The 15133-nt window shown below is 35.4% G+C and overlaps 1 protein-coding gene across 12 annotated transcripts in view; it reads right to left on the reverse strand.

Moving 5' to 3' along the window:
- Positions 1 to 2143: 2143 nt before the first annotated feature.
- Positions 2144 to 15133, reverse strand: part of PTBP3 (polypyrimidine tract binding protein 3) — a 112714-nt gene continuing 99724 nt past the window's right edge. For all 12 annotated transcript variants that reach the window (XM_048223090.2, XM_048223089.2, XM_048223088.2 and 9 more), the window contains 6 exons: positions 14871 to 15010; positions 14385 to 14418; positions 11768 to 11860; positions 10697 to 10913; positions 7338 to 7415; positions 2144 to 7195 (listed from right to left, as the gene is read on the reverse strand). In XM_048223090.2, the coding sequence (XP_048079047.1) occupies positions 7063 to 7195; positions 7338 to 7415; positions 10697 to 10913; positions 11768 to 11860; positions 14385 to 14418; positions 14871 to 15010 (695 nt within the window). In that variant the 3' untranslated portion in view covers positions 2144 to 7062. The remainder of the gene's footprint in view (positions 7196 to 7337; positions 7416 to 10696; positions 10914 to 11767; positions 11861 to 14384; positions 14419 to 14870; positions 15011 to 15133) is intronic.

A 15133-nucleotide genomic window follows, 5' to 3' on the forward strand; every position in this document is an offset into this window, starting at 1 on the left:
GTAGTGGTATGTCTTAGAAATGGTCACTGCTCTGAAACGGCTCATTTCTAAGAGTGAAGAGTAGATAATTACTGCAGTGTACGTGCTCCTACGTATTCGGAATCAGCTACAGGATAGCTTTGGCCGTATGTATTCTGACTAGAATTGCCTAGAGAGGGCTCATGCTTCATTTTGGGGGCTTCCTTTTGAAGGCAAGAGTTCAAAGTGACTTAGTTTATGGATGTAGGCTGACATTCTACACTACATCTATACTCTTATATCTAAAAAGTAAGGCAATCATGTCCTTAACTCTTTATCTTTCTCAGCACCTAACCCCACTGCTGGTATAATCAGTACTTGGTGAGCTGAAAGAATCATCTTTACTAAATAGTGCTAGGGGCTGAATTGTGTCCCCCTCAAATCCTTGTGTTGAAATCCTAAACCCCAGTATCTCAGAATGTGATTATATTTGGAGACAGGGTCTTTAAAGAGGTAATTAAGGTAAAATGAAGTCAGATGGGTGGTCCTAATGCAATTACGACTGGTGTCCCTATAAAGAGATTAGGACAAAGAAACAGAGAGGAAAGACTGTGTCGAGGCATAGGGAGAGGAGGGCCATCTATAAGCCAAGGAAAGTGGTCTCAGGACACTCTTGGACTTTTAGTCTCCTGAACTGTGAGAAAATAAATTTCTGTTATTCAAGCCACCTATCTGTGGAACTTTGTTACATGAGCCCTAGCAAACGAATATGAATACCAACTACATTTTTGAAGAGTTCTCAAATTTGCAACTTGAAATTATATTTTTAGCTTAAATTTTTCCGAAGTAGTTATGCATTTTTTACCCTTTAGCAAAAACACCCCTGGCACTATCTAATGTCTTCAAATTGGTTTTGGTAGTGTTCAGAAGAGTATATAAGTACCTCAATTCTGTTTACAGACCAAGATGACAATCTTCATAACAGTTGGCAGGACAGAACCCCTAAGGGCAACGCTGGGTACTGGGTAATACCAAGGAGTCCTGGGTTCTAGTCCAGGCTCTGCGATTAACTATCATGTAGCCTTGGGCCAGTCACTTCCTTCTCTACACTGCTGATCTTTAAAAAGTGGAGACTGAACTAGGTTTTTTAGATCCATTTATTTCAAACCTGAATGACTCAGTGATGGTTAAAAGCCCTCTGCTATGTAAATAAGCACTTCAGGAAGGAAGTTTAAGGAAAAAACCTCATTTGGCCATAGTTACTTCATCTTTTCCCGATAAAAATGCACCTTACACTGAAAAAAAAAAAAGTAATTCCATTTATGGACACAATAGATTTTACATGTTAGCCAGCAAAGATCAATAGTGGTTACCTAATTTTCTATTCCATTCAAAATAAATTCCTACTTCCAAAAGATCCCAAGCAAAAGATTAAAATAAACACCGACAATCCAATAACTCCTTGAAGAACTTAAAAACAGAACTTTTGTCTAAGGAAAAGCAGTATCTGGCAGCTGGTAACTCTGTTACCTTTTAATTAAAAAGAACACTAACGTGGTCTGAGATCACACCTCATTTTTCAAATTTACATATACATTGGTAAGCCAAAAACTGAACTGGAAAAAGTGTTCCGACTCTTGTCTGGCAATTGCATTTATATGAAGAGTGTGCGTAGGTGGGGTGGGGAGAGACAGATACACAGAAAGGGAGAGAGAGAACTCACACCGTGTGTCAATGTGTACTTGTACTAAAGGGAGAAGGCCATAGAAGTTGCACTGTAGAACGATTAGAAAAGCACTTTGCTTCTCAAAATAAAATCATTCCTTAATTAAAAGAGGGGGTTAGGAGACTTAGGGCTTTAACAGTTTTTAAAGTACGAATATGTGCTTGCTATTCCCTCTAACTATGAAAAGTTTAGATGGATGGCTATGAAAAAGAAAAGAAAGTATGACATCATTAGAATTACAGGTAAGACAAGAAGAAGCCCAAAGTACAGACACAAGAACACAGAAAAATTTTAAGAGAGTACAGATGTCATGACATTTATTAAAAGCCATGCTACAATGCTATACTTGTTAGGAAAAAAGATTAGAGATTATCAAGTAATAGTCAGCAAATATACAAACTGAAAGAAAATGGAATATACTGTAGAGTACAGAAGCTTGAATTAACCATGCACTACGCATTTAGAAAATATGTTTTTTAATATTTTATCTTCTCTTTGCATTTATAACATAATTCACTTAAACAATCACAGAATCCTTTTCTTCCAACACCACAAACTGCGTTACAAATGAAAGCTGGTACTGCTGCTTATCAAAATATACAAGACAATTGATGTTTTATATAAAACCACTTTATATGTTAACTTGTTCCCAAAAACCTTTTTTTTTTTCTTTTTTGGCCTGGTTAAAAAAAATGTTGTTACAAATATTTACAGCATTTTCTTCTTTTAGATGAACATTCTTATAAACTGAAAAAGGGAATTTTATGAACAGACCACATAAAAACACAAGACAATGTCAGAGGCTCCTAGCTGTGCTATTTTTGTTTTTCTTAGATACAGTACTGAAAATGCCCATCAAACCCTTGTCATCCTAATCCATTCTGTTCACATTTATACTCCCATTTTCTCTAAGTAGTCTATTCACCAACAGGAAATAGAAAGTAAAGGCCGCTTTGCACTGGGTCTTCTTTCAGAAAGGAGCTTGGGAAAAAATGCTTAATGAGAGGAGTTAAAACCAGAATAGTTAAGTCTTTGGTCAGAGCAATGAGGTGACATTTTGATGCAAAATTTTGCTTGGTCAGCAATCTATAATTACTACTTTCTGGATGTGGGATGAATTTTTAAAAGATTTGGGTAACAATGGTAAGGGGGGGGGAAGGCCAGAACATTTTTTTTTTAAGTGACATCAAAAATATCTATTTAAATATTTGTTAATACAGCTACTACATAGATTCAAAAACTGAAGATAACACAACAACAAAATGTTTACAGTGCTGACTTAAGCTTGCTGGCTATAAGCAGCTTTCAATCATGACTATTATCACCAAGGTCACTGGACCAGACAAATATCCCTGTTCTCTGGAACATATGCCTCAGGTTACAAAAACGAAAATGACTACCACAAAGATGTAGAGCAGCTCATTTTTGGACCTGCACAATGCTACAGAATGAGTATTATGTGATAAAGGCAAAAGTGTAACTGAGACTTCATTTATACAGTTACAATTCTTTGCTTGTATGAATAGTTCGTGGGATAACATTCTCTTAAAACTATATATAGTACATATATCCTGAAAACCAGAATACTGATACTACCTTAGTCTCAAATAGAAAGAAAAGGTCAATTAAGACTACTGAAGAAGGCACATAAACTTTGGTCCTGTTTTGTTTTCCTCCCTCTATAAAGCCCCCCAAACTTTTTAGTAATTTTCTACTTTTTAAACCATTCATAACTGTTAGAATCTGCTGTGAAAAAAGACTGCAAATAGTCTTATAGATAACACAGCTCTTTTGAAGGACAGCTGAGTTCTATTTTCTTTAAAGGAAAACTTTTGTGCAATCTAAACTGTATTTCTTTTAGCACAATAGTAGAATATTTTAAGTCTGGCAGTTTTATTGTCGTTAACAAGTGATCAAGACAAAGGAAAGGCTAAGAAAAATGCTTTTACGCATAGTCATGCTGTCTTTTTGGTTTTAAAAATAGCAGTACACATTGGTTTTCGAAGAGCTAGACTGATGGTTTGGCAAACTTAGGGTTTTTAAGTGAGTCACTGGGGGGAAAACACATACTTTTGAGTTTGTCATCTTTTGTCCAAAAATATTTAGTGGGAACAGAAATTACATAATAATATATTCACTACATAAATTTCACTGCCTAATGACATGGAAGCTTTGAAAAGTTTGTATGAAAATGAACAGAGACATTTATGACAGTTAACTTTTTATCTTCTGAAGAAGAACCAATGATCACCATCCCAGGTGGAGCCAAAGAAGGCATTGCTTCCATAAGGAATGAAGCAGGCAGAAATTCTGTCTCTAAATATTGTGAGATCCACAACTTTTTAACAACAGAATCAGAAACATTACTATAAATGACCAATTACCGAGTCTTAAAGCATTTATGGCATTCTACAGGAGCTACTGGGAATTCTGATACTCTCCAGTAAGTTGTCGATTAAGATACTAAGAGACTGGGTCATTTTTTCTATTTGTATCTCACACAAAACACATTTTACTGCTATGCAAGTTACTTAAATCTCACAGTAAAACTTTTTGGCATAAATTGCTACTGCTGAACGTGTGCTGCTATTTTTTGAAGACCTGAATATATATACTTTGTGTAAAAGTCAAGACACTTCCAAAAGTGGTAAGACAATACTCCTTAAAATAAAGTAAATAAACTTAAAAATAGGATACTATGACAGCTCAACAGCAGAAATAAACATTGCTCAGAAGATACTGAATAAACGCATGCCAAAACAAAAGTACAAAGATGTAGTTTTTCCACTACCCTGATATTTTTAAATGTTTCTACAGAAACTATGCCAAAACAAATACCATAGACCTCTATAATTCGAAGAGCAAATAACCCAATATGGACAATATCCACGCACTACAGCTAATTTCACACACAAATTGATGATTTCAAGCATACTCTTTTAGATAAGAATATCTCACTTTTCCAAATCTTAATTTGATTTTGTCAATAAATTAAAATGTATGTACTGTGCATATGTATGTACAACATTAGAAGAGTGCATGTATGTATAAATATTTACCTACACACACACACACACACACACACACACACACACACACACACTCCCTGAAAAGGATTCAAATGTTCTCGCTCAGATTTAAAGGCCATTCCCTACTTCAAAATTACATTCAATGCTATTATGATCTCCCTTCTGCTACATTGACACTGAATGTTAGGAGAATCATGAATTAAATCACACAGTAATTCCTAACTCAAAACAAACAATCCAATTTAATGTGTCACTGACAATTATAATAGTGCCTGTATGCTAGGAAAAAAGAAGCAAATTTTGGGAGATTTCTCAAAAAGAAAAGTTTTGTTTTTTCCCCCTCCCCCCTTACTTAAGTGTTTTATTAAAAACACATTAAGTGAAAAAACAAAAACTATATAAATGATTATACCTATCTATTCAGTCAATGCTGAAATGGATTCATTTGAAAGGTTTCAATTTAGTGTCCTCCTTCCTATTCTATCTACCAACTACCTGTTGCTCAGTGTTGAGTGAATTCTGCTTTTTAATAACCTATAGTATCTTCTGTAGTCTCCATTTTTTTGTAAAAATCTTCCAACATTCAAACTAATGGCTAGAATATAGCAAAGAAACGGAGATATTCTTTTTAAAGGTGAGATGAGCTACACTCTAAGGATCTGAAAAGCTGTAAAAGGGATGGACAAAAATGACCCCTTTGACAAATTCTGCTTTTAAAAAACCCAATCAAGCACTGAAAAAAATAATTAACAAATGCAAAGTTTCTCATTAAAAAGAAATAATTTTACATTACAGAACCACTGAAGCAACATTAAAACGTATTCTTATACTTAACCGTAGAGAGGGACAGAGTATGAAAAAGGACCCCACCTTGTCATACTCCATGTATGTGGGCACTTGGTAATGAAGTTGTATTAACAAAGAAAAGCATCTCACTTGAGTACTGAGAAAAATCAAGTAATCCTGAGACAAATTCTAATGAGTGATAAAGGTTAGACAAGATCCAGAAACTGAGATTGCATTTTATAGTCCCAAACTGGTATGCTCTGTCAAATGACTGCACGACCACCATTGGTCACCATGTGAAGAGGCCTACAGGTGTGCACTGAGTCATTCCCCAAACCATTCACCCTTCCCCACCCCATCTCTGCACCAAAGCACCAAAAATTTGAATAAAAACTATTACTTATTGAAAACCACTTAAAATTGCAATGAAAAAACTTTAAAATCCTTACCAAAACAGGGAAAGAAAAAACAAAATACTCACCAAGCCCACGATATAGCTTTCAAGATACTTAGATAAAATTCTAACCTATTGTATCATAAGCACATAATAAGGCACATAATAAGAAATTAAGTAAATACACAGTAATTCTGAATAAGTATTAGAGAGTATAGTGGTACAAAAAACCCTTGAGATTAATTTTTTTCTAAAAGAAGACCTTACCAAAAATAACTTTTAAAAAATCTGTCAAACCATATGATAGACCTGAATATTTTCCTTAAGACTGTAAACTTTTTTTCTGAAAACAATTATAAAAAAGTAGTTTATAAGTAGGATTATTTTTCTTTTTAAATTTTCCGAGATCATGTCATTTTGAAATTTAAACCATGATTTTTCCTAATAAAACGAATAATTATTTTGACACCTTACTAGATCTTGGATTCTATTTAATTTCCTTGGGGACGATTGAGACACATCATTTCTCCAAAGAGTCTTAAAAAATTAAAGATATGTATTATTCAAAGGAGTGTCTTACAGTGAAAAAAAGAAACCACTGAAGGAAAACATACACGTTTATAAATTTTCTTCCAATACAACCCAATTTGTTTATGTATACCTATCGATATATGCCAAATAATTAATATAATTTATAAGTGAACATAATTTTCTACAGGGGTTGAACTTCTGAATCATAAAGTTAAAAACTTGGTTGTAGGTAATTTTAAAAGTCTATATGTTTAAATTTTTCTGAAGTACAAAGGAGGATTTTAGAAATCTTGTATAAGGCTGATCTGGACCCAAACTAAAAGAAAGTCTGTCCTCTTGAAATACAATTTAATATAGGGAATTAAATTATTGAAAAAAATTCTTTTCCTCATTTTTTTTTCCTGAAGGTTATTTTCATAGAAATGATGTTACAGAGGAAAAGCAAACCTTTGATCACATACTGGCAAGGGGGAAAAAATGGAAAAAAAGAACATCCCTTGATTTTCTGAATATACTTGAATATCAAACCAGAGTTACTTTTGAGAAAGAGGCAGAATTGGTCTTGAGCTGCTTCAGTCTATGTCTGAAGGTTTTACTGAAATTATGGTCCAGTCTTAGGAGAAAAATTCACAGAAAAATCAGATTGTAGATTTTGAGAAGGAAACTCTGAGGTGGTGATTTTCTCCAAGGTCATGGTTATGAAGCTCAATGAGGGCCTGGATTGCTTCTTCCACGGATCCCAACTGAATGAGTGCCATTTTGCGATCTTTCCTGAAAATAAAGTAAGAAATAAAAAGTATACAGAATTAATTTTGCCTACAGTTCTCCCCAACCAAGACTTCATTAAACTACTTGAAAAATTTGCATACCACATTAAATAATGTTAATGTATTTCTTGAAAGCATGGACTTACTGAAAGAATTTAAAAGCCTTCACTGAACATCCCGCTTCTGTGAAAAGGTTCTTCAGATCATCCACTGTAACAGAAGGGCTGTGAAAACATCACAAGAGTGTCAACTATCTTAGCCCCATTCTCACATGAACCAAAGATTAACTGTTGCAACTGTCAAATCTGCAAAGTATCTCACATTTCAAAGACAATAAAGCCATACAATGAAAACACGATTTGGAAGTGCCCTGAAAGATGTTCAAGGCTGACACACACATGTCCTCAAACAATGTAATTTGGTCTCAAATCTTTTGCATAAGATATGAGCAGGTATATAAAAAACAAGAAAATCTATCTACATTTCTTTGAAAGGGATAATTACCCATATCACTGACTTCAGTAATTAACTCTAGTATTTCCGAAGCTACTTCTAATATTACCAAAGTTACTTCCCAGTTCTGACTTGTTGGCTATCGACCACCAGAGTTCTACATTTTCAATGGCTTTTAGGGTAATTCTGAATACATCCATGTGGCAGCCAGGCTCTAAGATGGTCCCCTATTATTACTGCCTCCCAGTATTCAGGCCTTTAGATACTGCTCTCCCATAATGAAGAGATATCCTCTGTAACCTTTAGGGTACTGTATGACATGTCTGACTTCTAAGGCTGAGAGACATTGCAATTCCCACCCTGCCCTCCTTGAATCATTAGCTTTGGAAGAAACCAGCTACTATTTCATGGGGACGCTCAAGCAGCCACATGGAGAAGACCATGTGGCAAGGAGCTGAGGCTGCCTGTCAGCAACAAGGCATGTAAGTAAGGTAACTACTTGAGAAGTGGATCCTCTAGCCTGTCAAGCCTTCAAACTTATGAGACTCTTAGTCAAAACCCCCCAGCTAAGCCACTTCTGGATTCCTGACTCACCATAACAGTATGAGATAAAAAACATTTACTATTTTGCTAAGCTGTTAAGTTTTGGGGTGATCTGTTATGTAGCAGCAGAGAACTAACACAGTGGCCTATCACATGAAGGTCAACTGACTAAATCATTCTTTTTTTTTTTTTTAAAGATTTTATTTATTTATTTGACAGGACAGAGACAGCCAGCGAGAGAGGGAACACAAGCAGGGGGAGCGGGAGAGGAAGAAGCAGGCTCATAGCGGAGGAGCCCGATGTGGGGCTCGATCCCATGACGCCAGGATCACGCCCTGAGCCGAAGGCAGACGCTTAACCGCTGTGCCACCCAGGCGCCCCGACTAAATCATTCTAACATAGCAGTTGTCCTATTTCATTAATTTCTTATGAGATGATTTAATTGCCATAATGTCTTAGGAAGACTGTATTTCATCTCTACTACTGGTGTAGGAGAACAATGACTAGTTCTGCAGGGAAACAGATCTGCACTCACATTCTATTTCTCATTCATTGGTATATGACTTTGAGTAAGGTACTTAACCTGAGACTCTCAGTTTCACTGATAAATGAAACTAATGACTTTACTTCAAAGCTTACTATGCATGAATTGACACAGACAGAATAGTGGTTAGCAGGGACTGGGGTGTAGAGGGAAATGGGGAATCACTGTTTAATGCGTACAGAGCTTCAGTCTGGGATAATGACAAGAATCTGCAGATGGTCAGATGTGATGGCTGTAAAACAGAATGCACTTAACGTGAATGTACACTGAACAGCACATTCAAAAATGGTTAAAATGATAAATTTATGTTATGTATATTTTGCCACATAAAAAAAAGGTTATTATATGGAGACTAAATGAGGTAACACATGTAAGTTACCAGCACGGTGCCCAGGACTTGGTAGATGGTTCAAAAAATATTCATGTCCTTTCCCTCTTCTGCCTACATGTCTTCTGTAGGTTGCAACTTGAGACCAGCCCCTAGATAATGTATTTAAGAAAGTAATAATGACAGGAGCCTGTCTCAGTATCTTAAGGATGTTGTCCCTCTACCTGACTCCATAGTGATGAGCTGCTATACTTCTAGATCAATGTAATCTCGAGTTTTTCCTTCAGTGACTCCTCCAGTTTCCTAGTTGGCATGAGCTTTGAGCCATTGCCCAATTCAGATTCAAAGTTCCTTCAGGTAGCCTAACCAGAGACTAGCTGGCAACCTGAGCATTCCCCATTATTTTGAGCGATTATTTTCTATTCCTATTCATCCCCATTCTCATTCTCAATAATGTTCTAGAATTTTACCCTTCTCCATTCCCTCGGTCTTTAAATTTCCACACACACAGGGGCATATACAACCATACCCCACAGCTTTTACCTCACTCTTTCCAAAGTTCATTTCCCCTCATGTATTAGATTAAGTTATGCACAAATGCCATCTTCAAAGGTCAAGGATTTCAAGAATTAGAACAAGGATTGCACGATGCTTTCCATAAAGGGCCACATGGTAAATATCTTAAGCTTTGATGGTCACAGAGTCTCTGCTGCAACTATTCAGCTTTGCTGTTGTAGCTCAAAAGCAGCCAGACACTATGTAAATGAATGAGTGTGATTATCTTCCATGAAACTATTTTTGGAAGGTGAAATTTGAATTTTATATAGTTTCCTCAAATCACAAATACTTCTCTTTTGCGTTTCCCCCCCTGACCATTTAAAAATGTAAAAATCAATTTTAGCTCACAGGCCATATAAAAACAGATGGATTTGGCTCGTGGGCTGTGGTTTGTCAATCCCTGAGTTAGAAGATGAGTAAAGAACAAGTCTACTACAACACTGCTTAACACAGAGTGGTCACAATAAAGTAATTTTTAGCTTTTAAGTAATTAACATATATATGGCTTTGCAACTTGTAGATATACTAGAGAATTCATTTTCCCCATATTTTTAGACACAAAGTATTTGACTTTGCTATTGGTTGGTTAATCCTTTACTTCTATACAAAGAGATGAACAAGTACGTGCCAATGGCGTATTTCTGCACAAACTTTTCTTTTAAAAAATTTATTTTAGAGAGACAGTATAAGCTGAGGGACAGGCAAAGATAGGGAGACAAGCAGACTCCCCACTGAGCATGGAGCCCGATGCAGGGCTCAATCCCAGGACCCTGAGATCATGACCTGAGCCAAGAGTCAGATGCCCACCACTGGGCCACCCAGGCACCCCTGCACAAACTTATTTTTATGCTCTTTAAAACTGAGAGCTAACTAGTTGCTAATTCCCTATTTGGAAACAAATTGTTACCTTTCACTTTTGGAATGTATGACTAGAGATATAACCTTAAGACACCATGGCCAATAAACCATCTCACAAGAAATCAGTGACTAGGACAACCGCTACATTAGAATAGTTTCAGAGTTTCTACCCTCCCAAAACAACAATTAATCATCTAAATGAATAATAATTAGGTACATACGGAATGTTGGAAAGATGCAGAGTAGCTGATGGTGGGAAGATATTCTGGAAATTTTTAGAGCCAGGTTTTTTAAAGCGATGCAAAGGACTATTGCTAAAATCCTTAGTCAGACCTTGGTCTTCCTGTCCCTCTCGAGGAAGCTGAACTGCCTGATGTTTAGACAGTGTAGCACGAAGTACTTTTCCATAAAGTCTCTGTCCACTCAGGTGGTTCATTGCTGGAGCATAGGAAGAAAATAAGAAAAGTTTGGGTATTAAGATAAAGTCACTGTAAAATTTGTCTAAATTATCACAAATTCCTTTTATTTAGTCATTTAAAATTATGTCCGTTCTGAGGGTTAAAATGATTTTAAATTAAAAAACTCTTACACATAGAAATGTATTAAATGACTTTACTTGACTATAATGAAAGAGAGGCAACTTAACAAAAAAATAACTATCTTCTTAGCAGAGTGCTAGAAAGTTCCATAGTGCACAGAACATAACAAGCGCTCAGGAAATGGTTACTGAATAAAGGTAGTTTAATCTTGAGCTTGAACTCACAAACTTGAGACCAAGAGTTGCATGTTCTACCAACAGAGCCAGCCAGGTATCCCTTGGCAACACATTTTTTTAAATAAAAAAATATAAGTAGTAGTATTTTTAACGGCCACTGTAACAATGAACAGTAAGGCCATGGTATGCCATTTTCTTGCACCATCATTATGAAGTTTGCCCAACTTTCAAGCCATGAAATAGTTGTAGAAAACTTAATTTGGAAGAAAAACAAATAAACAAAAAAATTAAATGAAACAAAACAAGTCACATTTATTAGTTTATACTTCATGGAAAAACACTAGAGTCAAAGTTCTAAACATCAACAATATGTTCAAATAGATGAATGAACTTCAGACTTCAAAGAGTAATAAATATTTTAAAATCTTAAACTATAAGCAGGTCCAAATAATAAAGATATTTGCATAAGAAGGTACTCTTCAGTAAAATTATATTCCTACTACCTATGAATTCATTTTATAGGAAAATTCACATACAAAAGGAGCAGATTATCGTTACTATTATTAATCATTAGTACCTAGTTGAGCTTGACTCGCATCTGCCATCTGAACCAAGGCATTTTCTTTCTTATTAAACATAATCTTCACTCGATGTACATCACCATATACTCCTATTGGAAAGGCAAAACAAAACTTATTAAAAAATTTTAATGCCTGACTGTGTAATGTTTAATTTTACTAATACATTTAAAGAAGGCTTTTCTCATATTATATATATTCTCTGGGCAACTTCATACATATGATCCCACATTTCTCTCTCTTCTGTTTCAGATCTATTAATCTACTCAACCCTTTTCACTTGGATGTCCCATAAACACTTCAAATTTAGTATGTCCCAAACAGATGCATCTCCCCTTTCCTCTCCCTGCCTCCAGTGTTCACTAACTCTGCTATTAAATATTACCATCATCCACATATTTGCTCCAGACACCTGGGAGTCATCTTTTAATCTCTTTCCTTAAACTTTTACATCCAATCAATCACCAGCACCCATTGATTTTTATGGCCTAATTAACTCTTACATTTGTCTATTTCTTACCATCCTCATTACCATCAAAGCTGCCATCATCACTTCACACCTGCACTATCGTAATAGCCTCCTAACTGACCTCAATACAACCAATTTTTCTATTCCTGTCTTCCCCAAAGTGGTTCCCAAATTCCAAAGGACTGGCAAAATGATTCATTGAGGTGTAGGGGGAAAATAATCAAACTCATATTTATACTGATTTGTTTATATAAGCCAACATAAACAACTATATCTTACTAATTTTTAATATATAACATGAAATTACAGGCCGAAGTTTCTACAATAAGAGTATTTAATCTTTTTTAAAATTCGGTATATCAAAATATATTGCAGTTTATATGCTAGGGGTATCACAAAATAAGACCCTTAAGTACGCAGCACCACGACCAGACTTTGTAATGTGATGGGAGAACAACTGAAAATCTTCAAGGTACACAAAGGAGTGCTGGTTATCTTGTGGGCAAGCACCTAAGAGCAAGTGAACTTAGAGATGAATGGTACTTTTAAGATTTAAAACAAAAAGACAAGTATTCCAAACATGCTATCCTTCTCAGAAATGATGAGTGGCTTAACCAGATATTCTTTAAGAAATAACACACACAATTTGTTCTTCAAGCTGGGGGTGAAATTTTTTTTTTTTTAAAGAGTAAGAAATTAGCTACTTTTAGAAAGAAATGTACTTTAGCTATTAAAGAGACATGTGAAAATTTGTCATTAATACCTAATTTTGTTACTGAAAATTATATGGATGTGTCATGAATAAAAACTTCCAAAGTAACTCCAAACGAGCACGAAGCATTTCCATGGGGTGATGGAAATGTTCTAAAACTGGACTGTTGTAATGACTGTACAATAATGTAAATTTACTAAAAATCAAGGACATATATCCCTAAAGCAGGTAAACCGTATGCCTATAAATTGTATCTCAAAAAGACTGTTTAAAAAACCTATTATCCACTCAAAATTTTGAAACAATTTTCCATGCTATTAAAACTTCCAAATAAAGAGTACCAGTATTAACCCCATTTGTCAAAAAATATTCTAATGCAACTGTTTTCAACATCAACCAATTTAACAAGAGGAAAAAATGGAACTTCTCTAGGTAAAGTACCACAAAAATAAGTAGATTAGACTGAAAAATTAGTATCATAATTAATTAGGTACAATGACAATGAAACATTTCCACTTAAATCACTTATCTTTATGAGGTATCTTTTTTAGTTATGACAACTATTAAGATCAAGGACTAAAATAAAGTGAATATGGAATCAGATCCAGGAATACCAAATCAAAATGGAAAAGATTTTTGAAAATAATGAAGCATGTTAAATCATACTTCTCACTAAATGTTAATGTTTTTTATGAAAATTTTCATCAATAAAAATCTTTAAAACGCTATTACTTATTTGTTGCTCTTATATTTATACATATTATACTGTATCTGAGTACAGTAAAAGACGGATAAAGTTTATAAATAATCACATATAAATTTAGGAGTACATACTGAATATTTTTTTTAACTGAGAGAGAACACTATTAGGAGGTCTGGAGACTTTTTAAAACCTGAACTTCGTTAGGCCTTTTCCCTGCTTAAAACTATTCAATAGTTTCCCACTGTTCTTAGGTTAAAAATCAAGCTCCTTAATTTAGTTTACAAAGCTCTCCATGACCTTGCCCATATTCACCTGCCCAGCTTCAACGTGTCTCTCCCCTACACTTTCCACTGGGGGCACTTCCTTCACTTCCATGTTCCAGGAGCTCTCTCATCCACTGCTAGTATCTGGGAAAGGACATTAGCCCTTTCATTCTCTGCCTGGCTAATGCTTACTCATTTTTCACAAGTCAGCTTAACTATCGTTTCTTTTGGTACACCATCTTTGATTTCCTCAGCTAGGTTAGGTCTTCCAGCTTCATGTTCCCATTACAATCTCTATTTTCCTTTTAATAAAACCTTATTAGTAATTACTTACTAAGTCTTACTTCCTACTCTATCTTCAGTGTCAAACACACTGCTTGGCACATAGAGATAATCGATAAATATTACTAAATGATGAAATATGTCTAATCCACATCACAGACATTAAAACCAGCAAGGAAGAACTTACCAAATAGGATAAAAAGCCCATGTGGTGTGATAAGCTGTTTGGAAAGGATAACACAAAATATAAGTGTCTAATTTAAGTAAAAATTTAAAATAAGTTTACATGTAAAAATAGCAGTTGACTTTGTTTAAAGCACTGATTTTATATTCTCCTATATATACTAGGGATGAACTTTAATAAAAACCCTTGAAACGGGGCGCCTGGGTGGCTCAGACGTTAAGCATCTGCCTTCGGCTCAGGTCATGATCCCAGGGTCCTGGGATCGAGCCCCACGTCGGGCTCCGCGCCCAGCGGGAAGCCTGCTTCTCCCTCTCCCACTCCCCTTGCTTGTGTTCCCTCTCTGTGTCTCTCACTGTCAAATAAATAAAATCTTAAAAAAAAAAAATCCTTGAAACAAACGTAAACATTTTCATTTGAATACAACCCTAGACCAGAAACTATTATACCTCCTCCTCAAAGACTAAAATTATATAATACTTTTCAACTCACATCAGGATTGAGATTGGTGACAAGCAGAACAGAATTTCCTGGCATACCACCAGCCCCAGGAACGGCCATCCTTCCAGTGACAGCAGAAGAGGTGATTGTGAGAGGGCCCAGAGTTCCAGGAACAGCTGGGACTGATAATCCTTTTTAAAACATCAAAAGCATTTCATATACTGGTTATCTAGGGAATTACAACACTGGATATATCTTAAGTAAATAAATGAAGATGAAAGCAAAAATAAAGAAGAAAATGTGTCAAAGCTACC

The sequence above is a fragment of the Ursus arctos genome, unplaced genomic scaffold, assembly GCF_023065955.2.
Source record: "Ursus arctos isolate Adak ecotype North America unplaced genomic scaffold, UrsArc2.0 scaffold_18, whole genome shotgun sequence".
Lineage (NCBI taxonomy): Eukaryota > Metazoa > Chordata > Mammalia > Carnivora > Ursidae > Ursus > Ursus arctos.